This window comes from Micropterus dolomieu, linkage group LG05 (assembly GCF_021292245.1).
Source record: "Micropterus dolomieu isolate WLL.071019.BEF.003 ecotype Adirondacks linkage group LG05, ASM2129224v1, whole genome shotgun sequence".
In the NCBI taxonomy this organism is placed as follows: Eukaryota; Metazoa; Chordata; class Actinopteri; order Centrarchiformes; family Centrarchidae; genus Micropterus; species Micropterus dolomieu.
The window spans coordinates 22,039,129-22,066,368 of NC_060154.1; the positions used below are offsets into that span (position 1 = coordinate 22,039,129).

Genomic DNA, 27,240 nt, shown 5'->3' on the forward strand with positions numbered 1-27,240 from the left:
TCTCTTTGGGACATTCCTCGTTGATTTTGCACAGTGTTTAGGTTTTTCCTTTTGCTTCATGATCAAAGGCCAAAGCTTTTGATCAGGACTTCCAAAGGATCCCTCTTGTTTTGCTGGCGAGCGCACTGACAGGACAGTGGTGGAGCAATGATAATTACAGCTCCCATTTGGTGTCCCTGGAACTGGCACCATCAGCCAGTCGCACCCTCAGGCCAAGAAGAAAGGAGAGATTCTTGGACAGTTAAAAGAGGAGAGCGGAGAGGTAGAGGAGAACAGACCGAAGACACACTGACAAAGAGGCGAGTCAATCGAGAGAACAGGCAGAAAATGGGATTACTTTGTTCATGTTTTAGTGTGTCTGTGCCAGCTGAGGTTTGGATAACAATCATATGTTCAGAGACACCTGTAAAACTTAAGGGTGCTGTATTCTGCACGGCTGTATGTATTATTTTACAACATGAAAGCAAAAAAGCTCAAATTTATATAATCTATATTTTGTCTGTTGTATGAAACATATGAATAAAACTTAAAGGAAAGGTTCAACATTTTGGGAAATTCACTTCGCAGAAATCGCTTTCTTGCCTGAGTGAGATTAGAAAATTGATACCACTCACGTTTTGAAGCTTCCAGCAGCAGCTGGATAACTTAACTTAGCACAAAGACTTGCAACATAGGGAAACTGCTATCTTGCTCTCCTCTGGTTGCCAGGCCAGCTGTTTTAATACTTTGGTATAATAAACGAGATACATTTTAATTAGTGAGCTTTAGAAGTGTTGGACAGAGCCAAACAGGCTGTTTCCTCCTGCTTTCAGTCGTTGTGCTAAGGCGGCTGCTGGTGGTAGCGTCATAGTCAGCGGACAAACATTAAAGTGGTATTGATTTTCTCAGGGTAACAAAGTGTAAAAAAATATTTCCCAAAATGCCTAACTTTTCCTTTAAATGACATGGCTATATTTTACAGTAACAAAAGGAGAACAATTACAAGTAGTCTTGTAAATGAAAGAATCCCACAAAGGTGCACAGCTGAGGACAAAGACATTTGCATGGCAACAGTCCTGCCAGACCCCCCATACTGGTATTTGTGCGCTGCACCCAGACCTTTGGGGCTGAACTACAGTGTGACTTCACGCCATTCTGACCAGACATGTACCCCGTCACAGTAATCTCATATTATGACAGGCTGAAAGGTTGGCCTTTATTCACCCCAAACAGCCACTATTCATCCCGACTCTCCTTTCTGTTCACTGAAAAGACCAAGTGGCCTCCTGTGCCACTGGAGGGCTCGTCTGTGTGTAAATGACCTTGATGCTCGGTTGCATAGTTCATAACCGCAGACCTTTCATCAAACACAGGGAGGTCCTCCACATCAACGCCTCTCCTGCTGTGACTTTGGTCATTATTATGATGAGGAGGGGGATTATGTCGGAGAGCTCTGATGGAGATGTTACCAACACTTAACAATCAGTGTCACACACAAGACAAGAATAAAATGAGATTTTTTTTGCTCTTGATGATTTAAAATAGGCTTGCTAGCACAAGGGAGAGAGCCATGACTCATGATGTATCCACATTTTTTATTGAACTTTACCAAACTCAGCATGGGCCAAGGCACTCAACTGATTTTACTTTTGCTGAAATTAATCTAAAGACATTAAAGATGTTTGTTCTGAGACTACAACCTACTATTACTGGCCGATGGCTAGCTGAAAGCTGTTGATCACAAATGTACCAATATCCAGTAGTAATACCATACAAAATGAGCTGAATATGGACTTGAATGCGGTTACTTTTTCCCCTTCTTTTTTAACATTATGACTACATTTCCCACACAAAAGGTCGACAATAACAATAAACATTGACTTCAAACAGTTAAAGAGTACAAAATGTTTTAAATATATTAGATGTTCTATTAGCAACAGCCTTGTTGTCAAGAAAATGTTTGCAAGACTTGACATAGAGGCAGTCTGAAATAACAATTTACTACTGTGTATGAAATGAATGAAGTTTCTGCTAGTGACATCTGGTGTACCTATGGTTGCTATAATGTATTAAATGACTCAAAACGTATATTATTATTTCACGACTCAACTAAGGAACAATAATCAGAGACTAGATGATACTGATTTCTAATCTATTAGCTGTGGGTTGTTGAATGGGAGAAGCAGTGTGACAGAAGCATGCACAAACATACAAAGGTCATTTCAGAAAATCCAGCATGTCATCCCAGTAGTTAGCTTAGTTTCTGTTGTGATTTTGTCATATGTAGACATATACAGACAGAATAGTACATTTATTAATGTGTGTAGAGATTTTTATCTCATCTGTACAGTTGGGGTGTAGATCAGTGTCTCTTATCCAGTAGTGTCAGTACAGTTTAATTTTTTTGTATTTGTTTATTTATTGTTGTTGGCCTAAAAGTAGCCAGATTTAGCCTTACAAAAAACAGCACCTATGAAACGTGAATTTCTAAGTTGTCTACATTGTCCAAAAGCCACATTATGTGAATTCAGTGAAATGCTGTTTTACATGTGATAAACCATTTGATGGTATGTGAATTTATCATTTTTGAAAGAGTGTTGCACATGTAATATTAAATGTATATTTTAGTTATGATGGTTAAGTTATTTTGAAGTTTAGTTATCATACATTTTACATGTGAGTTACACAGAAATCACTGGTGGACGGTATGATGAATTCACATTGGCTTTTTTGTAAGGCTAAATATTTTATAACAAGTCTAAATAATGTAAGTTTTAAATTGTAGAGTGTGACATCCCCTCCTCCAAAAAGCCTCCCAAAAATACTGAGGACATTATCTCTGTCATCAGTGGTAGCTACAGCCCTGATTTGTAGCTATTTCAAAGATGCTACTTTTTTGTTTTAATCTTGTCATTTATCACAGATGGAATAAATATTTTTTTTTGTGTGCCAGATGCTTCCATTCCTATTTAGCTAAGTATCTGAAATAGGCTAAATAACAAACCAGTGAGCCACATTTTGTTGCTTCCAAGTCTTGCTGTCCCTTTTTAAATCCTCTACAGTATCTTAAAGTCACCCAAATACCTCTTTACATGCAGTTCAGACACACAGACAGATACTGTAGCCAGATAGTAGAATTCTACCGTATTGGACTGTATTACTGAACATCATTAGAAAATAGAGAAAATAACTTAAAAGTACATATTATACTAACTCTACAAATGTTACAAACCTCAACAAAAGTTCATTTATGTGACAGGAGGATGGAATAATAAAAACAAAGATCGCCATCTCGGCATCCTGGTGTGAGGAGGCAGGTGAGCCAGCCAGTTGCCGGTCAGAGTTCAAACTTGGGTGGCTAGGAGGGAAGCATGGGCAGGAAATGAGTAGAAGGGTGCCTTCGACGAGCCTTGTGACCTCGCCGTGGCTTCCCACGGCCGTTCAGCGAAACAAACATCTGCCTGCCGCCGTGCTTCCAGCGGAGTGAGGCGTATGTGTTGTAGCCGTTCTCCTCGATGCGCTCCTTGAACTTGCAGCTCGGGTTGTACTTCACCTGCGATCAGAGGGAGGAAGACAGAGACCTTGAGGAGGTTACAACAGACGCGTATTTTGCTAATGGCTGACTGCTATTCCTGCTGTGCGATGCTAGGCCAGCTTCCAAGAAGTGCACAAAGGTTAATGTCTGCTGTTGCAGTGAAATATTTTCCAGGTGTTTGTAGTTGATGGGGTGAGTTTTTCATCATAAAGTATTTAGCTAGTTTGTCTTTCTATGACCACAATGGAAGATTTTAGTCTAGAATTAAAGGGTTTGGTTCACCCAAATTTCAACAAAAAACTATATCTCACTCATCCCTTACCCCTTGTGGTGTCTATAGCCATGCAGATAGTTTGGGGGTTTTGAGATATCCACCTCTGAAGCTTATTTTTTCAACCCAAAGCAGTTTATGTCAGTGGAATTTCATTTGTGCTGCTCACAGCTTTGAAATAATATATCTTTCCAGAAACAATGTTCTGGTTACTCGCAAGAATCTACAGGCCTCACAGTTAAGTTTTCATTGGGACCGATCTCTGAAAACTGATCGCTGACTGAAACTGATCACAATGGGGCCTGTGAAATATCCTGAGTAACTGGGGCATTGTTACTTAAAAGAAGCAAATAAGCTTTTGAATGTCCTTCTCTATTGGTTTCAGTACCACAAACAAAGCTTAAAACCGCCCAAATACCTTGCAATTCCGCACATAAAGCAATTGATAACAAAGTTATAAAAAAAATAACCTTTTCAATCAACATCAACACTAAATTACATTATCTGTGAAGGTATTTCAACAGTCAGCAAAGCCACTTTTCCATGGGTGGTTGCCATTTCTTATAATTTAGTCAAAGAGTCTTGAAAGATATTGTAGTGACAAGAGGTTCTGCTACATTCCCTTTTCCAGATCGTTATCATGCTGCCATAATGAGCCCCTGTCTGTGATAAAATCAGGATAGTATGAGCCTGGCGTGATTCACCTGCCTTTTTTTATTATGGGTCGTTTCAGAGTTTAGGAGGGGCCTGGGTCTTCAGATCTGTTTATGTCCTGTTTACTGTGTTAGCTTGTTGAAGGGACTTGTCTTATCGCTGCTGCCGAGTGATTGCGTGTCCCTGATTTCTCCTTTTCCAAGTTGTAAATACATGAGCTAGACACCACACACCTCAAATATGAAGTGTGGCTGATTTTAACAAAGCGAGGTGATAACTTTTGAAAGCTTGCTGTTTGAAACAACAATTGGAAGAAGGCACGCAAAGACTTTTAAAGAAGCCCAGCTGGTTCTTTGTCATTGCTGGTTGCGTTTCTCTTCTCTGCTATCTATTTTGACAGTGAAATAAGCCAACTTAGGCTGCAGGTATCGTCAACCATGGCCCAGGTGTACAGCCATGATTGATTTTAACACTGACCTTTTATGGACTTTCCAGCAGAAGATTCCTGACATTTCCCTTTAACTTCAGCAGAATCAAACATGTTTGGGTAGGCACTCATTTGAGACCCCTATACATATAAACCTCCCCTACCCTCTCTACCCTCTTTCCCTTCCCAGCCCTCCCATCTTGACCTCCAGAAACAATGTCGCCAGGTAGTATACGCACCGATCCAAAGAGCGTGCCTTTCTTGGACATAGCTAAGTACAGCCCGGTGCTGACAGATTTGATGGCAACAACTCCCACACTGACAGATCGGATTTCCATCAGGCCTGGAAAATAAAAGAGGGAACAAGAGTCTGGGTTAGAAACATCAAGCTTTGGGAGTTTCCCCATCAAAAGCCACTCTATCATTAGCGATTAGGATACCAGACAGCCATATGCTCTGGGGAGAGAGAGCCAAAGACAAGAGAAAAAAAACACACTCATACACAGGACACACACAATGGCCTGAGAGAGCTTCCTTTGTGGGAAGACCAGGGGAGCTTGGGGCATTTAGAGCAACAGGTTAAAGTTTGTTAGTATCCAAAAAGGTGGGGAATTATTATTATTATTTTCTCATAGAAGCTTAATTGAACAACTTTCCCTATGCACTCCAGTCACAGTTTCACTACATAATATTTGGACACACACATACAAAGTGTCTAAGCCTGCACAGTGTCATTCTGACTTGCTGCTTCCATCCATTTGAACCTCATGACTCCAGATGTGACACTCCATCCTGATGATGCCCAGTGTTGTTTACTGAGGGACATAAAACCCTTGTCTGCTGGCCACTTAAGCAACCTCTCCAACTCACTCCACCCCATGAAAAAGCTGGCAAGCTGGTGAGCTAATTGTTTCCTCTGGGCACTGATTGCAAACAAGTCCCATGTGTTCACTCTTGTTCTGGTTTTTGTCTGCATGCAAAAATAAAGGCACACACCCATTGTCATGTCTACTGCAGGGAGCTGTTTTGGAGATGACCTGAGGGCTTACCACAGGGCCCTGAAAGGCAGCTAATTGCTGGAGATGAATCTCCAGCAATCCAGAAATGATGAATTTTTTGCATACTTACAAAGAAAGCCCCCTGATGTGGTCCACTATCTGAGCACGAAATCTTATTTTTACACCCTTGAAAACCAAGTCTGTGCCAAGAGAGAAACATGTAATGTTGTTGCTCAAAGGCTAGGCACTGCTGGATATTAGTGAAAAAGGATTGTTGGCTTTGGACAGATACTGTAAACATAGCACCAGATCAAGGTGGTGAAGGACAAGGTGACCCAAAGCTGGTAGGAAATGAAGGAGTCATAAAAGCAGCAGCGGCCTGGCCACCCAAATGACCAACACTCAGCTGTTTCGGTACAACTGCAAGTCTTGTACAGGGTAGTAACTGAGTTCCTGAGCTGTCTCGCTGGTTAAACCCATCCAGCAATGAAAAATAAACGCTCACAGCGGGAGGTTCGCAGGTGCAACTCCTGCTGCACTGTAGTTGGTTTTTTTTTAACCTATTTATTTGTGCAAATCCAGATTTTGTTTGGAAGGAACAGTAAAGCTGAACTTGGCCCACAGGTTTGACTTAATATGTTTTTGGATTAAATAATGAGTTACATATTTGTTTAAGACCAGACTTTAAGGGATAGGTGCACATTTTTACAAGTTTATCTGAATATACAAGTCCTCCGAAAAAAATGACAAGTCAGTGCCCTCTAGCGCGACACATAGAAGAAGTTTCTGATCTGATGCCTGTCTCAATAGTACATTGTCTGTGCTTTCCAAAACTGTTACAAATCAAAATTTAGTTTTATCATGTGACAATGACTTTGGTAAAGACCATGGTTCAGGTCAAAATAAGCACTTAGTAAATGAAAAATGAATTTATAGTATGGGGGCTATGTTGTCATGATTACAATTATACACACTAGGTTACCGCTTGAGAAGGGTCTTGCTTAATAAACAAAAAATGGTGACTGTTGGATGGAAATGGGACACGAACATCGTTTTGTTGACCCATCCATTTATCCCGACCTCCTTCCTCTGCAGTCACCTGACTTCCTCCATTACTCCTGTCATAATTACTCCTGCCACTAGAGGGCTTTGTCATTTGAATTCTAAAAGGACTGACGCTGTTAGACTACTTAGTTTCTAGCACAATGATGCCAAGAACTGAGTTTCGCCCCTATTCTAATACCGTTAAGAAAGGATCTCTTTACAGTACAATAGTTAAAGCAAACAAAAACTGTTTCAATGTACATTTGGGCAACAGCATACATAATCACATATTCTGATAGCACGCAAAGAAGCTACTAATTAACTTATCTCTATAGATAGTAGGCTGCTAAGATCATCAGACTACTGTTGCTGGTTTCAAAGAGCATATCCGAAGGGCCCCAAAAAACACACATCTGCTGCCTCCATCACTCTAAAAACACAACAATCACAACCTTTTTTCTTTTCAGTTCACCAGTCATGCTTAACCAGTGAGGTCATCTACTTTAGGCAGGGACACAAAGAAGTACAAAGAGTTAAAAAGGAGGGGAGAAAAGATGAGGAAGGTAAACAAACACAAACTCCTGTTGAGTGTCTTTGTTCTCTGACAGGACCGTGTAAATGAAGCCCTCTCTCCGCTCGCCACAGCTGCAGGGAAGGAGGGAATGCCTCAGACGAGTCCATCCAGGTATCAGCCCAGCTGCACCCCCATCATTGCATTGCCTCTGATCCTCTCAGGAAACATTAACACTTTGATGGCAGCCTCCTCTTTACGAGCTGTATTTACAAACAACGGGTGCGCTACGGTGGCACCTGGAGCGTGCAAGGGGCTCATAAGCAATTAGCTGAGGCTCGACTGGTGATTGGAGCACTGCAAGGATTTATGGGGGATTAGTCCAGGCCAATGAAAACCGCTGGTGCCTGAAAGTGGTGCCAGCAGTAATTGCCATTATTTGCTGGTTTGAGTTCCAGGCACAGTAGGTGTGTTGGAAGGATGTTTGTCACATCTGAGACATTGCAAAGAGTTGGCCATGAACAGTAAAATGTCAGGTTTGACAACATTTAGTACTAGAAAACAGACTTAAATAAATATAATTCTGGTGTAAGAGTTGTTAATGTACAAAAAATTTGAAGTAAAATTAAAGGAGACTACTAATATTAGAAAAGCAATAATTGCATAAGGCAATAAAAGTCATGTCTATAGCACATTAAATATTTTAACTTTCTCTCTTCCGGTCTCTGATATCTACATGTCATTTCATTCATACATGTTGGTGTAGCACCCAGCAGACACAAAAGATCTGAGCACATGAAATGGGGATTTCACATTGTCTGGAGGAATCACTTGGACTCTGGACGCTTGACCACACATCTATAAAGACCAGTTAGATCCATATAACTCACAGTCCCCCCTTTGAAAAGTCACTCCATTGTGTTCAAAGCCTGAGAAATCAGAGTGAGGTATTTCAAGCTATTAGAGGGGTTTCCTAACTGCTGAAATCCAAAGGTCATTTTACTGGAAGGAAGGCTGTATGCTGAGTTTTAGCCTCAAAACTGCATTGTAATATTAATAAAGTTTTGTAGAAATATACATGTTTGACTGAAACTGTTACATTTATTATAAAGGTCTGTTAAAGGTTAAAAGCTGTCCAGAGACTTGATTAATGGTGGTTCTTGAGAAATCCTAAAGCAATTTATTAAAATTGGAAATCATGACTTCTTAGCCCCTTGCAAACCAAGGGGCTAATCATGTTGGATATATAGGCCTGTCTCTGAATATATCTAACATTTTGAAATGCTCTCTTTAACAAACCCTGTTTTGTAACACATGCTCCAGTGTAAATTAAGAAATGTTAAGAAAACCACAAAAATGGGCAGGAATATCTAGTTTGCTCTAATAAAAGTATCCTTATTCTAGTATAATAACTGACACTATTGAGAGAAAATTTAAGGATTTTGAATTTATGAACAATTTTCATTCAAGAAATGTTTCAGATCTTTTGAACAATATCACAATTAGAAATAAGAGAGAGAAATAATGGAGACAAATGAACTCTTTGTTCCTGAGTTGCATTGGAAACTGAAGGTCACTCCTGCTTCGTGTTCAGCTGAGCAAGTATCAACTGATGGCCCTATTGAGCCTTTGAAAACGGTACGTTTGGCTTCCCACTTGCAATTGGCAAGATCTCTTAACCTTTGACATGTTTTGGCTGGGACTGTCAATAAGCTCAAGCTGCCATTACAAGCAAATCCTGCACTATACATGTCTAGTCAACTGTGGACTTGCCATTTATTTCTCCTCTATGGGATTTTTAAAAGCATAGAAAAAGTCTTTTACCCAGTCTTTTTTTTACTCTTTCTTTTCTTTCCGTCCCCCATTTTTTGGACGTTAGCCCATCGTCAGATCATTCAAGCCTTTTCTGACTTTGAAAAAAAAGCAGAAAGGAAAGAGAGAGACACTCTCACGGGGTTCCCTTTTGTCAGACTCATGGTATGGGGGAGGAGGATGGAGTGAGTACAGGGTGAAGGTGCTGGTTATAAGACTGGGGTTTCGGTGATGGGGGCAGGCGCTTCCAATGGCTGCCCCCCTCTCCACCCCCCATAAGTCTTTGTTACTCACCTGAGAGGTGAAGAGCTAGACAAGATCTTATTAATGACCAAGCATTTGAATGGGACTCTGCAAAGTGTGGCAAAATGGCTCCTTTCATCACAAATTTTAAAGCAGAAAATAGTGAAAGACTGAGCAAAGAGAGAGTGAGAAAAAGATTTTTCTGCTCCTTTCCTCCTGTCTTCTTTTTGTTCCTTTTGCCAGGTCTTTAATTTCTTGGGTTGCCCCCTTGAGCAGCCCTCCATGGCTCAGTGCTCGACCAGAGCAGAGCCTGGGAATCTTGGAGTTCCCGCTGTGCTCCTGCTCTTGATTGACATACCTTTTCAATTATTTCACAGTTTGCTTGCTTTTTAAATGAAGAGGGCCCTGTTGTTTTTTTTCCTTCTGCCCTCCTTTTCAAAACACAAGCTTTTCATGTCGGGTCTGGGCTGCCGGGCCTAATGGCTGTGACCAGCACCTTTGATCTGCCATGACCCCCTCGAAGGGTCTGGTACTGGGCGAAACAGCCGCCTGTGAGTATCAGAACAGACAAAGGCAGCATCACTCACTATTGCTTTAAACACCTTGAAAGATTACCATGAGAACAGGCGCTCTAGTGGAAGCCATCCCAGGTGGTGTGATATGGACATTAACCCTTAAATGTACAGTAGAATGCCAACCAATGATTATTCAAGGACTTGTGGAGAAGGATGTTTAGTTTGCTTTATTCCAGAGAGAAATGTGTAAAAGTGTAACCTGCACACAGTTTATGATGATGTCGTTTGACATCTCCCTGTGGGTTGCACTGTCCCTCCAATAAAAACCTCCCTCTCAGATGTCCTTCATCTTTCTTTCCTAGTCCCACTAAAGGCCTGAGTATGCTCCCAACAAGTGATTGTCGGACGTGCTTGGCAGCCAAAGAAACATGCCCTTTTATTTCATAGATCATAAAGCACAATCGTGACATTGATTTGGGGCAGAGGCCATTGTTTATGCCTTGATAACATAATGTGTAGCGACAATTGGGCAATGATTATGGCCCTCCGCACGTGGTGATGGACCAAATTTAAGGCAAGTGGTGTGTCAACACAACAATCACTGCTTCTCTGTTGGTGGCTCTGAGGGTGAACAGGGCGCATGATTAGTGATCTGCCTTCACTTCTAAACATGCTCTGTCTGAAAGATACATAATCAATAAAATAATTTCATTTATTAACTGCGTACCTATGTTAAATTCCTAATTCTCTGTGTGAATAAAAGAAAAATCCAAAAACCTATTGATTGGTAGCTGACAGATGAAGGAATGTCTTGTCAGCAGGCTCATATAGTAACAGTTATCAATACACAGCGAACAATATACTGATATCTCTACTGTCCGGCACATGACACTGGGTCAGTGATGATCTCATTGAGATGAGTGGTGGACATGAAAGTTGATCTTCAATTTGCTGGGGAATCGTACTGAACAGACGGAAGGATAATTTACAGGCAACACTATGTGCTGGACTTCAGTAGTTTGCAGTATTATTGTGTATTCCACTCTCTTACAAAGAGGATATACAATTATTTTAAGCAGCCTTGCCATGTTTGTAGGTAAAGGTAAACTCAATTTGTTTTAATAGTCAACATAGTGACAGGTGACCTTCCTGTACTTTTAGGTGTTAAGTTATGACTGGGACTAACTATAGCACCACTTGAGAGCAAAGATTTGATTTCTATGTTTTCAGAACGTATATGGATGGTCCTTTTGCATATTTAACTACATGTCTTTTTCATCACATTCACCTTGAGCACATCCTGTCTGGTCAGGACAGGTCAGATCAGAGAGGCACAGACAGGAACAGAACTGATCAGACTCTAGATCAGCTGAAACAAGAGCATGGAGTCAAATCACAAGACACAAACACAAACACAAAAGACACCCAAACTGAGTGAAAGGCAAGGGTAAACATGGTCTCCTGATGAACCATGACTTCAGCAGATGACTGAGGATTTCTCCTGGTAAAGTACTTTATCAACCAAACTTTTTACCCCTGGGACAAATACACTACATGCACACAGCCCTTGATTGGCTATTTCCAAAGCTGAGGGGGTTTCTATGAGTTTAGATAGTGAAAACAGTGTATATTGTGATATACGATCCGGTGCAAATAATTATACTGACTAATTACTGATTGGAAACTAATATATATATTAAATGGGCAAATCTACAACTCAGGTGATTTAGAAAATATAATCCTTTAAACAAGTGAAGTATATTATATTTTCCTCTTTACTTCTCAAGTTGAGTAATATCACCTTTGTGCTCCTTCTACCAGCATGCACCAGGCGCCACTTCCTCTCTTGCAACCAGCCTTTGACAATTACTTGAGTTGGGTCCTCGCCAGGATGATGTCAGTGCAATGGACATCTTTAAATTGGAGGGGTTTTAAATAACGAGTAAAATCACAGCAATGATGTTGCTTTTTTTTTTTGAAAAACCTTAAGATTTCCACATTGGGGATCACAAAGCATCAGTGAATCAAATAGTACTACAGAAAATCATGTGTCACAGGAAGAAACTTCTGAGCATAGAGCACTTTTGGTCACACCCCAATGCTTTTAAAGGCAGAAGTACCTACTTTGACATGACTGATTTGAGTGCCACAATGATTTTCTGCCCTTAATCATAAGCAACACATAATCATTTATTTATGTGTTCTTCTTTGATTGTGCTCAGACTTTCCAGGCATTTAAGCAACAGTTAGAAGCACTTACATATTTTTATGAACTATTTTCCAGAACTGTTGTGCCAAGGCTCAGTGCAATTCAAATTCCGTGTTGCTATACTAAAAAATTGTCGTGACCATCATTCTTCTTACATCATTATCCATATTTTACTTTTATAAAACTGAAAATTTTCACCAACAAAATTTCTACAGCAGTTGGTTCGGATTTTGGATGTTTTTTAGGAGGTTTCAGTCCATTTGAAACAATTTGGTTAAATTCAGGGGAAGCTATTTTATGCTCTTCATTCTGAGGTTTTCTCCTAAATTGGTTAAAGTTGAGGGTTTGCTCAGGATTTCCCTTTCATTAATGTATAAACACCCTGGTTGAGTCACTACCCATAATGTTTCATACACATATAGTGATTAAATTATGACATTTATTTTTGTTTGAATAAGTGTGATCGGGGCTCAAAATTCATATGATGCAATGCCCTTGCTGGTTTAATGGACCAACCAGCCCTGGACAGCAATAAAAAATGTACAGTCTCTTTAACAGGAGCTGTGACTGCCACTCTGAGAGCTCTACTGTTCCATAGGATTGTACATTGGTGTGTGTTGTGTGTGTGTGTGCTATGTGTAATCTTATGTCTGTTTGTGAGCAGCCCTCTGTTACAGGGCAGAATAGCTGTTGGTAGACAGGCAGAAAACTGGACCATGTCTTTCTTTCCTTCATCCTGTCTTCCATCTGCCAGCTTGCTTTTCACTTCTTTTTACTTCTCCTCTGTCGTACCTCTTTGGTCTCTCTGTCTCAGTATGGTTCATTCCTTGCCTGGGTCACCATAGACTGTATTTAAGAAGTGGGCGTAGTCATTGTGATGTCACCCGTTGGTTTGTGGACTGCGGTGTTGACGCCTCGAGTTTGGCTGATAGGGGGCAGCCATGTTGAGTTTTTGCAACCAGCGGCACCAGCCGTGACCATATTTGACGAGACCGTGGAGCTAACAGCCGTGTGTGGAGCTAGCTAGCTTGCTTAGCTAGGTGCATCTGTAATTCACCTTAAACGTCATTTTCACATGGCTGACAATTTTGTCTAGTGAACACCAGGCAAAAAAATGTACTCACCAGAGAAAGTGAACAGCCAACTCCTAATAACCTTTTTCAACAGCGCTTTTACACAGTGCCGTGGGTCCGAGTCACTCTAGCCTAAATGACAGGTCGCCATGGTAACGACTTGTCAATCACAGATAATCCCGCCCTGAAGCATGCCCTCTGCTCTATGGTCTATTTTCTTCTAAATGGGACCATAATTTACCGAATGAACATCATGTTGTATTGAAGAAGACATGAAACTAGGAATTGAGACCATAAACTCATTAAGAAATTGTTTACTGACGTAATTATTCAGGTGAGGAGTAGGGTCATTTTACCAGTATTTCTAATGGAACCAGACTTCTTTTTGCAACCAGAAGATTCTCCCCCTGCTGGCCGTTCAATAGAATGCAGGTTTAAGGGACTTCTGCATTGGATTCACTTCTCAGACTGGAAGTTCCCACCTGGTCACCCTTCCTCTCCCTCCTTACCGGCCTGTCTGCCCCGGGTCTCTGGAAATGATTCATACCTATTAACTTGCACAGGACTGGGATGATTTATTCATCCCATCCCGACCTTTGAGGTATGTCTGCAGGGCTGAACTGATCACACGTACACACACACATAAGAACATAAAAGTCTGAGACGCACAAAACAGCCTGTAGTTAAAAAATGTCAAGTTTTTGCCACTTTATACAACAAGGTATTAAGAATAAGAAAAACTAGGTAAGAAATCTCCAACATACAAATAAATAAAATGAGCTCAACAGCCCTCACCGTGATTGTGCACCACATGCTAGTCAAAGCAACACATTCTAGCCAACATGCCAAGTGACTTGGCCCTGAGATCTGATTCTCTTCCTCAAATGAGCTCAGACTGTCTGGAAGTCTGACTAGTGTTTCTTTTGCCTAATTTAGCTCTGAATTCCTGGACTGTGGAATCCTTCAAATCAGCTCATGTTTGATTTGATCAAATAAAATTTAAAAAGTACATAATTAAAGTAACAGCAAAGGAAATAAGAAACAGGACCATTTTTGCACCCCCTATTTTCCTTCTTACACATTTGAACTTTCACAGATCCCAACATGCTGTCACTCTCGCATGTCTGTTGGTCTGCATGTTTGTGTGTGTTTCCTGTGAGTACATTCCCCTGCATGTGGCCCACCCCATCAAAAAAACAATGACGATGGATAGAAAGGACAGGAAGAAAGGAGAGAAAAGACTGGCAGAGGGCTGGTCTTCCCTGCCCACATATCGCTTGCTGTTCCCACATTCCATTAAAATCTCTGGAGGGATGAGAGTGAAGATGAGACTGATAACATTATTTTTCTCCTGTCTTTTTTTTATGAGGGCCAGTTCCTTTTGTTCAGCAACGGTATTATTATTATTATTATTATTATTATTATTATTATTATTATTATCATAGAGGTTAATGTATGGCATTATTCATGGACTGTTTTGCTTTAGCAAGACTTTTTTTAATCATCTAACATCACATCAAACCATTCTCTCTTTATTTCTGCTCTTCTTGCAGCTCTGCCATGAAGATCTACCTTAGCAAAAATTACAAGAGGAATCTGGAAACCATTTGAAGTGCACTCTCTCAAAGTTGTGCGCAGACTGGTCTTTAGTCTGTGCCCCTGTGCCTGCCAGACTGAGCCACTGAGGGAGGTGTAAAGCAGAGACAATCTACTTTTCTACCAGTCCAGGGTCCTAGTTTTTTTGAGCCTGTGAACAAGCCACATGGTGGTGATCTGCTGAAAGCTGACTCCCACACTCCCTCGGCCCCAGCCCCGGCCGCAAGGGGTGACATTCTCTCACACACAATCCAGAAGCTGGTCCTCTTTCAGGAATCGCACTCGGCCTTGTTACCCCCACCCATTCATACGGTGCTGCTGGGAGAAGTACTCCAGGGATTAGCCCAGCCAGCTTTCAAAGGCCATTAGAGCAAATTACAGGTATCCCGTTACCAGTGTGCTGGGACAGGCCAGGTGAGGGGCGCAGAGGCCAGGCGGGAGAGCAGGGGTCAGCTTGGGACAAAAAGACAAGGCCACCCTGGGCCCCACTCTATCGGAGTGTCTCCCTGGCTCCGCAAACTGGTAGGCCTGCATCTATGAATGGCTCACTTGATGGGACCTCAGAGACATTGTCTCACCACCGTAACTTTAGCCTTTTTTTCTTAGTAAATCCCCACCCCCCCCCACAACTCACTCTCCCCACCCTGGTTTTGTTGCCTTTCGATTGATGTGGGCATGATTTTACCCAGCACATAAAACAGCTATAAACATGAGAAAAATTCAGTCAAATATGACACTGACAGACTGTCATGTTGGCCGGATGACCTTAATGCTGCACTCAGTCATGTTCTGACTACACTATCAGCATGAACCACACAAAAAGCTCTGCCTAGGGCCAAAGATTTCATTTGAATTACATTAACCATTTCTACTTTAAATTGGAATGGCAACCACACAACCATTTATGTGTGTTCTGTCAATGTATCAGTATGCTGCAGGCATCATGAGACTGATGCTGTAGATAACGTTGTGGAGATGGCCACCGGGAGTTCCGCATCCTGCCATTTTCTCTAGACTACCCGCACAAACACACACACACTCTCGCCCTGCACACACATGCCTCTCGGCCACTTGTGCCGGCCACACTCACACAAATACACACACACATGCCTCAACCAATCCCAACCAGTGGATGACAATCTAGTGGAGGAGTTGCGGAAGTGTTTCATTAGCCAATTACCGCTAGTAGATAAAGCCTACGTTCCCACAGTCCGCAAGGCCCGGGGTCAAATGTGACCAATTACCCTCCATCCCCTCACAGGACAGATTAGTCTGTCTGATTTATCCCTAGACAGACTGACCCAATACTCTAGAATCACCACCCACAGCTGCATCTGTGGAAGTGTGTGGAGAGGCAGATAGTTGTATGTGTGTTGTGATAAACTAAGTGTTAGTATAAAGAATAAGTTAAAGTTAATTGAATAACAATGACAAAACGCATAGAAAATGTCAGTTTGCTGGGTCTAAAATTCTGGCAGTACTGGAATCTCTTCTTCTGCACACACACGCCCCATCAAACAGTGTTTAGTGTATATGCTTGTCCTGTCAGCACACACTCCATGGTAAATATAGCACTGAACACTAACATCCTTGGACAGGCTAAGCTGTGATTGCGTATAATGGAACATCAATCAGTTCATTAGGCATCTTCAGGATGCTGAATTAGAGGGCAAAGACCCTCCGCTGATCAAACCCCAAGTTTAAAAGCATAGTGAGAGCAAGCCAGCCAGAAAAGGTAACACTAGAGGACAACCTGAGGGGGTGGGCAAGTGGTGGGGTGGAGTTCTGCTGTAGTGAGGTTGAGGGATGACAGAGGTGAAAAAGGTTAACGAAGCCCACAGCGTGCTCGTCTGTGCCTGTGTGGTACTGAGGGGCCGCAATCTTACCGACCAAGAGGCCTTTTCTTTAATCAAGGAGGGCAGACTGCCTCCAAATCATGCATCACATCCATAACAAGCGAACAGCAAGCTATCAAGGGCTACATAGATAGTTATGAGCAGATCTGCCCGCTGAGAGCTTTGTGACTCACGGCTTCTGCAGTTTCCTGCACTTTAGTACCCTGGGAGGGGCAGCTGGGATTGCGGGATCCACATTAGACTGAGGTCATTCCCCAGTGCCACTAAATTGCAGTAAGCTGGTGTGTTGCATCTGTGGCTGGTTTGGTTGGCTGTCCAAGCCAGACTCAGCCACCCTGAGTGGAAACATAATCAGGATGAAACAAAGGCCTTGTTTACAGTTTCCTACATTCATCTTCCCTGTGCTTTCAGTTCAAAACTCGCAGTTGTTGAAGAGCATCCACATTTGATCCTAACCAGTGTTCCCTGTCTGTCTTAACCACAGCGAGCGTGTGCCTACACTGGCAAATACACTTTTATTTTTAGATTAGATTAGAGTGAGTTGCAGAAGCTATTATTTTACCTCCCTCTTCAGCAAAATTCATTTAGATGAATGTACTCAACTCATCTTTTTTGTACTCTTTCAAAAACCTAAAACACAAGAGCAAATGTGCGACAAATGGATTGAACTTGTCTTTATACGCTTTATACTGAAGTTGCAAACGTTAGCATGTCCAGCTAACTAGCTACTTACAGTAGCCAAACTCATGGCTAATTCCCAGACTGACTGTTGTGTGTATAGTATCAGTTGAGCGTTACTGTATTAATAACTGTTTTAATTCTGTATAACAGAATTTAATGAGTTTGTAGCTCTCAACAGCAGTCTGAAAACCCATCAAATCCAAGTTAGTTTGGAGAGTACTGCCAACTATAAGTGTGTGCATGTGTGGCTCAGGTGTGCATGCAGCGAGGTTCCAGTGAGTGAGCACCAGGACACAGAATATTCTCTCTGGCCCGAGCCTGCCCCGTATTTACATTATTAAAATGAGATGGGCATACAGGGAGGTGACAGAAGGCACAGGAGTGAAATCAGGGCCCTGTCAAAGCTGTCACTTGCTCCACTGGCCAAAGGGCCCTGACCCCAATCCTATCCACTGCAGGGGAGGAGCGGGGGAAATGGAGACAGCAGGAGAGAGAGAGAGATGATAGGTGGAATGGGGCAGGCAGATAAAAAGAATAGAAACAAGAGGATGATAGTGAAAAATATGTGTATATAAATATATATATGAAGATAAATGCGTTCGCAGAGGCAGAGGGTTCACGTCCAAGCAGCTTCTACCTGTGTGAAGATGTGGTGAAAACCAGGTGTGTTTCACTTGAATCTAGATGTTTTCTGCCTTTTCAGTTATGGATGACTGCAGGCTATAAGCAGCAGAAAGACTTCTACTCTAACTGCAACCTTTTCTTCCCGAGTGATTAATAAATAGATACAAAAGTGCCATAGATGAATGGTATGTTTTTACATCCACTTTCTCATTCTCTGAGAAACTCTAAACGCTAGTTGAAATCTAAAGTAACCGTTCAGCAAGAAGGAAGCTGCATTCAGGACAAAGATCTTGGTGTCCAAAGATCAAGGAGTGGCTTGATGTATGGTGTGGACTGTACTGTCCTGCTTCACATATATCACTGCAATGCTTTGTGCCACCCTCTGTGTTCTAATGAGGAGCATGGCCTTTCAGACGGGAAAAACTCCCGTGTGTGCAAGCTTGCACATGTCAGCGTGCGTGCAAACACACACACACACACACACACACACACACACGCATGCATGTCTGAACTGAGTGCAAGGTAAGGTCTGGTTCATATTAGCCATTAGGGAAAGGAAATGCACATCTTTTTCAGTTTAGGGTCCACTTCATGCTCCTGCAATGGCACAAGTATAAACACAGGACCATGCATTCTAAATGTACACACACATTCAAAGAGCCCTGACACGATACTCACATCCTGCTGGTGTTTAGTGAAATGGCCTCAGAGATAAAAAACAGGTACGGGTGGATGTGTGTAATGCAGTTCAGAGAAGACGCTGTATGGTGTCAACCTGTTGGTATGCACAGACCTGCACCAGAGACGCTGTTTTTAGCCATCCACATTTGCATTAATTATCCAACTTGTACTTTAAGGAAACGCATTTACAGCGCGGTTATTCGGTCCAGACAGGGACTTCTCTAATTCAGTGTTCAAAGCACAACAGCTTTAGCGCAGAGATTGTTAATCTGATAGAACAAAATCTATAATAATAATATAATAATTTGTTTACGTTCATAAAAGTGTCATGTAAATCCAAATAAAAATATAATCTCGGGTCCGATATGAGTTTGTACCTTGTTCCCACCATATGGTCTGCATTTCTATGTTATGACCCATGTACTAGAATGTGCATGGTCTACAATCCAATGTACTCTACTTTATGAACTACAATTGGAATGCAGAATGGATTTACTTTACAGTCACACTGGGGCTTTAAGTTTACAAATTTTAAAATTTCTACACAACTGAGGTTAACACTTGGAACTGATTCTTATCGCTTTTATTCTGCTACAGACATTAATAGTCCCCAAAGGGGATTCTCAGTGTGATGCAGCACCATTTCTCTACAGAGGTGTCATGAGTAAACAGATTCCCGGACACATTTTTATAGCTGTAAACTAGATTTTTGTGACTTGATTACAGATTGTGGTTGTTCTGCTTATGTCAATTCAATTCAAATCAGCTTTATTGGCATGAATGTATAACAACAGTATTGCCAAGGTTACATATAAATTGTGTCTGTATGAGTTGTTTGTGGGAGAGACAATGATTAAAGTCCATTGAAAGTCCACAGAGTTACCATGTGCTCCCATGGCTTACAGCTTTATAGGAAAAAAGGGTGGGGAGCACCAGATTTAGCTGAATATCGCGTATGAGTGAAACTGAGGCGCCTGATTTTACTGCCTCTTATTGCTTCCTTTATGATTCTAAACCAAACAAGGAGGCATATCTGTCCTTAGGGCAACAGGTGCATTACATTCCTGCTATTATTGCTTCCTAGTCCCGGACTCCTTGTGATTTTAGGTTAAATTTGAACACCTTTAAACTCCTGTAGCTTTAGCCAGTCAGCCGTAGCTGCATTTATGGATGCCAAGTTGTTTCTTTTTTTCCCCCCTGTCTACAGCAGGGGTTCTCTTTCAGCTTCTTTATTCCTGGGCCAGTGGTTAAACGCCTTCCAAGACATGATGTCTGGGCCGGGAGGTGAGAGGCTTTATTGGAAGGGTCAAAACAAAACCATTAATCTGTCTCAATCTATCTAAGGTTGAGGCAAGACCTGTCTCCCCTGACTCAATGGGCTGATTACATCAGCGCATGTGTGTGTGCATGTGCAGGGTCCGAGATGTGAGTGGCGGCTGCTCCTTGGTGAGAACTTCCCTTGGCGAATGATTTAAAGCATGTGGTGCTGCATGAGTAAGAGTAGCTGACCAACTGCTCCCACCTGATCTAATAAATACTCATTTTACACCTTTCACGAAAAAAGCACACACAGTAATAACAGTGCTAATGTGTTCTCATTGAGGAAAAGGCCAAACTCTTCACTCCCATTTTAAAAACTAACTGCCTGGTTTTGACCATGTTCAATGTTGCTTTGCCATACTGTGATTAATTCTGGCTCATTGCAATGATGTAGAAAACAGCTAAATCATTGAGGGAGTAGCTTTTGGATGGCAACAGATAGTCTACTCATGGGGAAAAGATGGAAAATAGAAGCAAGTACAATGGTTATTTTTTTCTGACCAGAGTCAGACCAAAATCTTGCTCTATTACACTCCTTAATCATTTTCTGATCACACTATTTCTTTATTAAAGTATATAGAAAATGATATACTTGAACCTAGTATGCAGTGTCATTCTCTGGTTTTAAGAAGCTATTCAGAACATCAGTGCAAACATCTTTTATCAATGGCTTTAAGCTCCAAGTAACTGGTTACTGGCAGTGTGAGTCTTCTCTTTTGTGTTCCCTTCACACCCACAGGATGCCCAGAACTGTGAGATGTTATAAAGGAATTGGCTGCTGGAGCCAAAGTCAGACTCTATAAACCTGCTGATGAACTCAGTAAATCCCAGTGAGGAGCCGAAGCCAGACTGCTAAAGGTTGTTAGCTACTAATTGCTACATTTCTAGAGCCCATTCACGATATCAAACCCTGGTGGCAGAAACCAGGGGTGCTTGGCTAATTAGGGTGACACTGACACTCTTGTCCTGTAATGTTCCCAGGACAGTGATAGTGTGTGTGTGTGTGTGAGAGAGAGAGAGAGAGAGATTTAACATGCATGTCCAACATACAAGCGTGTGCCAGTGATGTTTTATTTAGCTTTTGGCCTCTTAACACCAGGAACAGTTGGCAAAGGGTCGATTTTCATTTGTCTCCCACAGGCTGAGACTATGCATTGTCTTTATTGGGGGAGATAATAAATGCATGATTCGTGGGATTTTACCCTCTCGTTGGCCACGAATCCCCTCTCAGTTGAAACGACACCCAGAGGAAACCTTACATAATGCCTAATGAGCAACGGGAAAAGCTCCAGCACTCTTCTAGCCTTTAATTTCCACCTCAATGCTGAGCAGAGCACGCCCCGGCCCTTCTCCTAGCCTCATTAACATGTGTATTCTCCCGATTCAAAACACCAAAGCACTTCCTTCGGCCAGGTGCTTCCCTCTTTAGCCCCTCCAGCCCCGGTGCTGTTGATCCAGTCACACATCCCTGTCTGAGATCTACCAGAACAAATGGTGAGTCATGGTGAGGATGTAGAATGGCCAGAACAGAATAAACTTTCTTACACCTTTAAAATGGCAGACAGCGCAGAACAGACATTTTGTAATGTCTGTTGCTTTAGCATGTACATACATGCCATTGTCCCGATATTGCAGCCTAGATAACACGAGGTAATGATGGAGAATGGTACTGTTTTCAAGTTTTTTTATTTTTTATTATATTAAAATGTTGAGTATTTAACAAGAGCTGAAACTGTTCAGGAGTGGCACATGATGATACTTTCATTTAAAACAACATCAGTACAAGGAAGCAGTATTTCCTCTTACACTTAGTTAGCAAGTTTTATATGTAGATGCAAGAAAAGAAACTGCATCAGCTAAAAAGTCACACCCAATAACTGCCAAGTGGAAATCTTTTTACTAACCCTGGCTGAATGAAATAACTGAAAAAAACCCTAACATTTGCTTGTTAATATATGAACCATTTAGAGAAAGAAGGTAAGGTAAGAAGTAAAATGATATGGTTGAAATATGGTTGATGAAACAGTTGACCTGATACTTAATTAAGGTGCTTTTCAGTTTCAAATTTCACAAAAACAACACAATCTCACCTCAATATACATTAAATGACTGACCAAATTTGTTCCGTTCGGTTAGCATGAGCTGACAGTTCCTCATTCAAAATGTATTAATATGAATATTACTTACTCTGGCATTTCTGCATGTATAAATTAATACAAAATACAAAAAGAAAAATAGATTGGAATTTCATTTTACTTTGTTTGCCCAATTAAAAGCTGTCATTTGTTGAAGATATGTTACAGCTAGTGACACTAGAGTGGCTTCCTGTTTGCACTATTTATTACTTTTGATTTGACAGATCGATAAATGATTGGTGTTAAAGTTTTAAACTAACTAGTACTCATTGAGAGCCTTCAAAGGACTTTACTCACTACTTATATATTTATGAATATCTTATGCAACCCAGTCCTGTTATTTTTCTAAAAAAAAAATTGTTGTTCAACCTATGTGTGGCAATGAAAACTAGTTGTGAACACAATACTGACATATATTGACTTTAAAGTTGATATTACAAACTTAGGTAACAGCTTCTTATTCACACATACAGGAGTCACGGAGCACCATTATTTGGAGTTGTGTTTCGGGCCACCTGGTGAATGTAAGTCCAATATTCACTCTCCTTTAGCTCTTTTTTTTGGTCTCTACCAAAACCTGAGGGAAATAGCTGGTTATTTAGCTGCTAAATGCTGCACTATGTTCACCAGCCAGTTGCTAACTGCGTCTGTCTGCTGTTTGGTGCTGAGAAGGTAGTGTGGGTTTTTCGAACCAACAGTAGGTTCATTGCTCAATTAAGCCTTAAATAAAACATGATTATCAAACATGAAGAAGTTTCTGCACAGTATGTAATTTTCGTCAATGTAATGCAGTCTAACTGGTCAAACCTTTTAGGTGGAATTAGTCATCTGTCTGTAGCACTCGTCCTGTCTTTTCATATTTTCAAATTCAACTCAGTCTCTCCTTGGCGAGTGACAGTTTCCCCTGTCTAAAACAAGTTTGAATAATTTCCACAACATATTTCAGTAGGGTGGAAGATTTTCTTCCCATGGGTCCCATCCAAGTCAAATACACTCATGAACTAGGAAAACTCTCACATCAAACAGCAAGATGTTGCACACCAAGGGAAATTTGGTAAACACAACACACCCTGGCTGTGAGAGTTGCACGGCTGTAGAGGCAGAATGGCCGCAGTGACTTCTGCGATTAAATCGACGTGGTGAGGTGACCTTATTTCCTAAGGGTGAATGGGCTGTCACTACCTTGAGGCTGCACAAACGTTTGATGCCTCCAGCCACACACACCCAAAACTTAACAGTCTATCCTTTAAAATGGGATGAAAAAATTGAAACATAAAAATATATGCTGTGCGACATGACAAAACAAACACGTACGAATCTGAAAAACAAAACAGAAACTGGCTTGTAATTAAACCAAAAAGACAGTTTGCCTTCATGAATTAATTGATTTTTACTTAGAAGGAGCACTTTTTCCCCCTGTACTCTAGCGTCTATTCCATGCTACTCTACTTAGCTTTATGATTTGCTGTTGTAATTGATCATGAAACGGTTGCTGGGCGTGCCCACACAGCTGTTGCGCTGTAGCACTGTCTAATTAGTAGGCTGTGACCCAGGACAGGATATGATGCGTACCTGCCTTTGGAGCTTTTGTAAACACTTGGGTGTGTTTTTCCCCTCAGTCCTTCGCTGCTTTGCCATAGGTCAAGTGAAAAACATGTCAAGGCCCTCCCCTTTAGTGCCTCAAAGTACTGTACTTTGTCTCTTTTTGTGGCAACTTCATTTTATTTTTAGAAAGTTCAATGATCAAGTTGTTTGTAATTATAGGTGGATCTATATTTAGAGCGTGTGGTTTCACAGGCTGCAGTCAGATAATAGTTGAGTCATTTATCTGGTCTGATTTTTTTTTTATCTCTCTAGTTTGATTAACAAATGCATTGGCCCTGTAAGCTTACAACATGCTTGATCCTGATAACAAACTTCAGGAACAGATACCTGAAACTTCAGGGTGTTTGAGTGTATGGTTGTGTATATTTCCGCATGTGTGCTCATAAAGCAGGACATTCTTCACATCACAGTTTGGAGATGGAACGGATACACATTCAGCTTGCCCTGTCTGTTGCTGATAAAAGTTTTGAATTTCAGCACTCAAAGGATATGTATCTATCTCTTATCTGTCCTTAAGTAACATCCGGTAGAGCAGTTAAATTACTTCTGTACAATATATTTGCATGTCATACTAATAGCTACTAAATACTAAAACGCAAGACCGATAAACAAAAATGCATTTATTTCCAATGTGTGTTTTTCATTTTTCTCTTTCTCCCTTCGGTCCTGTCCAGCTCTCTCATCCTTTCAACCTTCCATCCCTCTAAGTCAGTCTGTCTTCCCTCAGCTGTTCCGTGCCCCTGCTCCACTGGGATTGATACAATATTTTCCAACCTCAATTAGCAGAGAGCCTGTTGACTAATTCCAACTGTTTTTGCACCTGAGAGGGAGTTGGGAGTTGAGACTGGAAAAACTGAGTGGGGTGGAGGTGAGGGCCGGGGCCTGGGTGTAGCAGGCAGAGCTGTCGGGGCAATATAGCTGTGTCGACAAGAGTGTAAGGGCAACACAGAGGACAGAGGAGGGATCGGCCAGACAGCTGGGCAGGACTTGTGGAAGCTCCATATCAGGATCAGGACAGTCCTGAGCTCAGCCATTGTCAATAAAGCTGTGCGTGACACAAAACAATGAAATAATGTTCAAATTATAATACAAGCCCAAACAGTACTGTGTCTCCAACATTGTGTACGTCTGTATTTGTTTCTAAAAAGAAATGTGTCCACTTTCCTGTGTGACACTTATGCTGATGATAAACTCGTTAAATATGTACACTTCCTGCCACTCTAATCTATAGCATGGCCACTGTATCAGTATCAAGTCACTGTCTGGGTCAAGAGGCTTTAGGTGTGATTGAAAGCCTCCCTGTGGGATGCCTGTGTAGCCTCACACAGAAACAGATTCCAGATCTGCCCCTATTGTGAGGCGCAACCACAAACTGACCACAACTTCTACATGACCACTGGTTTGGCGCTGTGCTCAGCTCAGGGTGCAGGTACACACCCTCGCTCTGGGTGAGAAAGAACCGTTCTTTCCACCAAAGGAAATGAGAGGATGATGGCTAAAGTGTATGAGGACATTACATTTAAGGGAACTGCACTTTTTCATTGAGAGCTACTGCAGCCACGGCATTAAGCATTAATTACATGACTATGGCAGGAAAATGCCTATATTTCACAATCGTGAGACATAACTTTTTGCTACTTTCCAAAGATTCTGAACACTTGTTTCAGTTCAAACTCCCTCATGTTGTCCCAAGTGGTATTGCTACTACTCTTCCAGCATGACCTCTGAAGTGTCAAATTCAAGCAAAGTTTGGGAGTAATATTTTATTATGATAGCTGATATATATTACCATTAATATGGGAGAATAATGTCCCAACTTGGAAAAGCCCACAGGCCCAAATTTAACGCAGTAATAATTCATCTCAACTTGAATTTCTACCAGTGTGTGAGGTTTTAAAAGATTCTGCCAGGTGACTAATCCCGACAGGTTCACAAATGTCATCCAGGCTGCAGCTTGGAGCTTAGTGAAACAGTGGCAACAGACTGACTGGCCTATTAACTGGATGCAGCAGCCCCCCCCCAGCCCCCCAGTAGCCCTATGGAAAAACTCTGACTCACCCACTTGTATAAAAAAACATTAACGACCAAATACATAAATATTACCATCAAAGGAATAAACGTCTATAAGGGCTATCCAGTCAGTCAGCCGGTGACTAATGGAGAGGGTCAGATCATGACTAGAGTCGGCTCATCTGACCTGGTCAAGCATCTGAAAGACACCCATTGATGGACCCATGCACACACTGAAGAGGCACGGCCGTTGTATGAACAGCCTCTTCTCAGGTGTCCCTGAACCACAGTTTAGGTACAGACTACAGGCTTTCCAACAGAATAACCTATGTGGGTCAATCTGGATCTGAATCCTAAATATAGCGATCACTTTGAGAAGTGTTGTCCAGTCTGAGCAGGTGCTAGGAGGCATGAAATGGGGTGCACGGGAGAGCCACAATCATAGGAGACTCTAAAGAAAGATTTACAGTAGTGAGCACAATTGTCCGGAAAATTGATGCCAAACAGTAATTTGGTCATTAAAGAAAGCCCAAATACCAATGAAACGTTTCAACTGAAGCTTTTTCCTCAGCACTTCAAATCTGACGTCGAACTGCAGTCTCATTATTTAAGACCAATCAAACTGTGAACATGAATGCGTGTTTACATTTGTTGAAGGAATGTGTTTCCGTACACACCTGTTACTTAAAACTGAGACAATTTCATCACAGTTTTGAAGAGTTAGCCCCCAGTGAAACTGAAGCGTTTTCTTTTCCCCAAGCCACAGTTTGCATTGCCAACTGATGCTCAATGTCTCCTCAAATCAGCTTTCTTGAGCCGGCTGTCCCATGAGGAGCCTAAATCCACACGAGGGTATTCCCTTCTTACCTAGTAACGCGTCTCTCTCTGCTCTAAACACAACACAAATAGCTCAGCTGTGATAGAACCATGGGATATTCCTATGAACTGCTATAAAAGTGAACAGATAAGAAAGTCCAGCTATAAACATAAATGTGAGAAGCTCACAGGTCATCCAGTCCTCACTGTGACACCCAACACACATTTAAGATACAGAACTTAGATGCTTTCTGGCTGTGCCAGTTACTTACTGTCTGCGTAGTTTTTCCGCCGAGTACCATCCACCTTGCCTGTTTTGTCAATGCAGAGGAAGAACTTGTTGGCAGAATAAAGTCGCCGTAGTCGGACGTCGCCCTCTAGGTGATTGTAACTGCGAGTGTGCCTTTCCAACGTCCATGAACAGTTGATGCCACTCGCCAGCACCTGAAGGGGTTCATGCCCTACCCCAGGAGGACAGGCCCCTGTGGCCGTGCCAGCGGTGACCAGGAGCAGGGTGAAGCATGCCAGGCAAAGGGAGGCTGCACTGGGCAGGAGGAGAGGTCGCCCAGCAGAGGCTGCAGTAGTGGTGGTACCAAGGGCAGGTTCAGGACAGAGATGAGCTACGGTTGGCGTCCATCTGCACAT

The 27,240-nt window shown here is 41.8% G+C and overlaps 1 protein-coding gene across 1 annotated transcript; it reads right to left on the reverse strand.

Moving 5' to 3' along the window:
* Positions 1-1,554: 1,554 nt before the first annotated feature.
* Positions 1,555-27,240, reverse strand: fgf22 (fibroblast growth factor 22). The gene is made up of 3 exons (XM_046050812.1): positions 26,868-27,240; positions 5,106-5,209; positions 1,555-3,532 (listed from the first exon to the last, which is right to left on the reverse strand). Exons 1-3 carry the CDS (start codon positions 27,238-27,240, stop codon positions 3,338-3,340), a joined length of 672 nt encoding a protein of 223 aa, XP_045906768.1. The 3' UTR covers positions 1,555-3,337.

Coding starts and splice junctions, on each gene's coding strand:
- fgf22 (XM_046050812.1), bottom strand. CDS start 27,240: ATGTGCAGATGGACGCCAACCGTAGCTCATCTCTGTCCTGAACCTGCC. Junction 5,210..26,867: donor GCGGAAAAACTACGCAGACA/GTAAGTAACTGG, acceptor TTTATTTTCCAG/GCCTGATGGAAATCCGATCT. Junction 3,533..5,105: donor AAGGCACGCTCTTTGGATCG/GTGCGTATACTA, acceptor CTCTGATCGCAG/GTGAAGTACAACCCGAGCTG.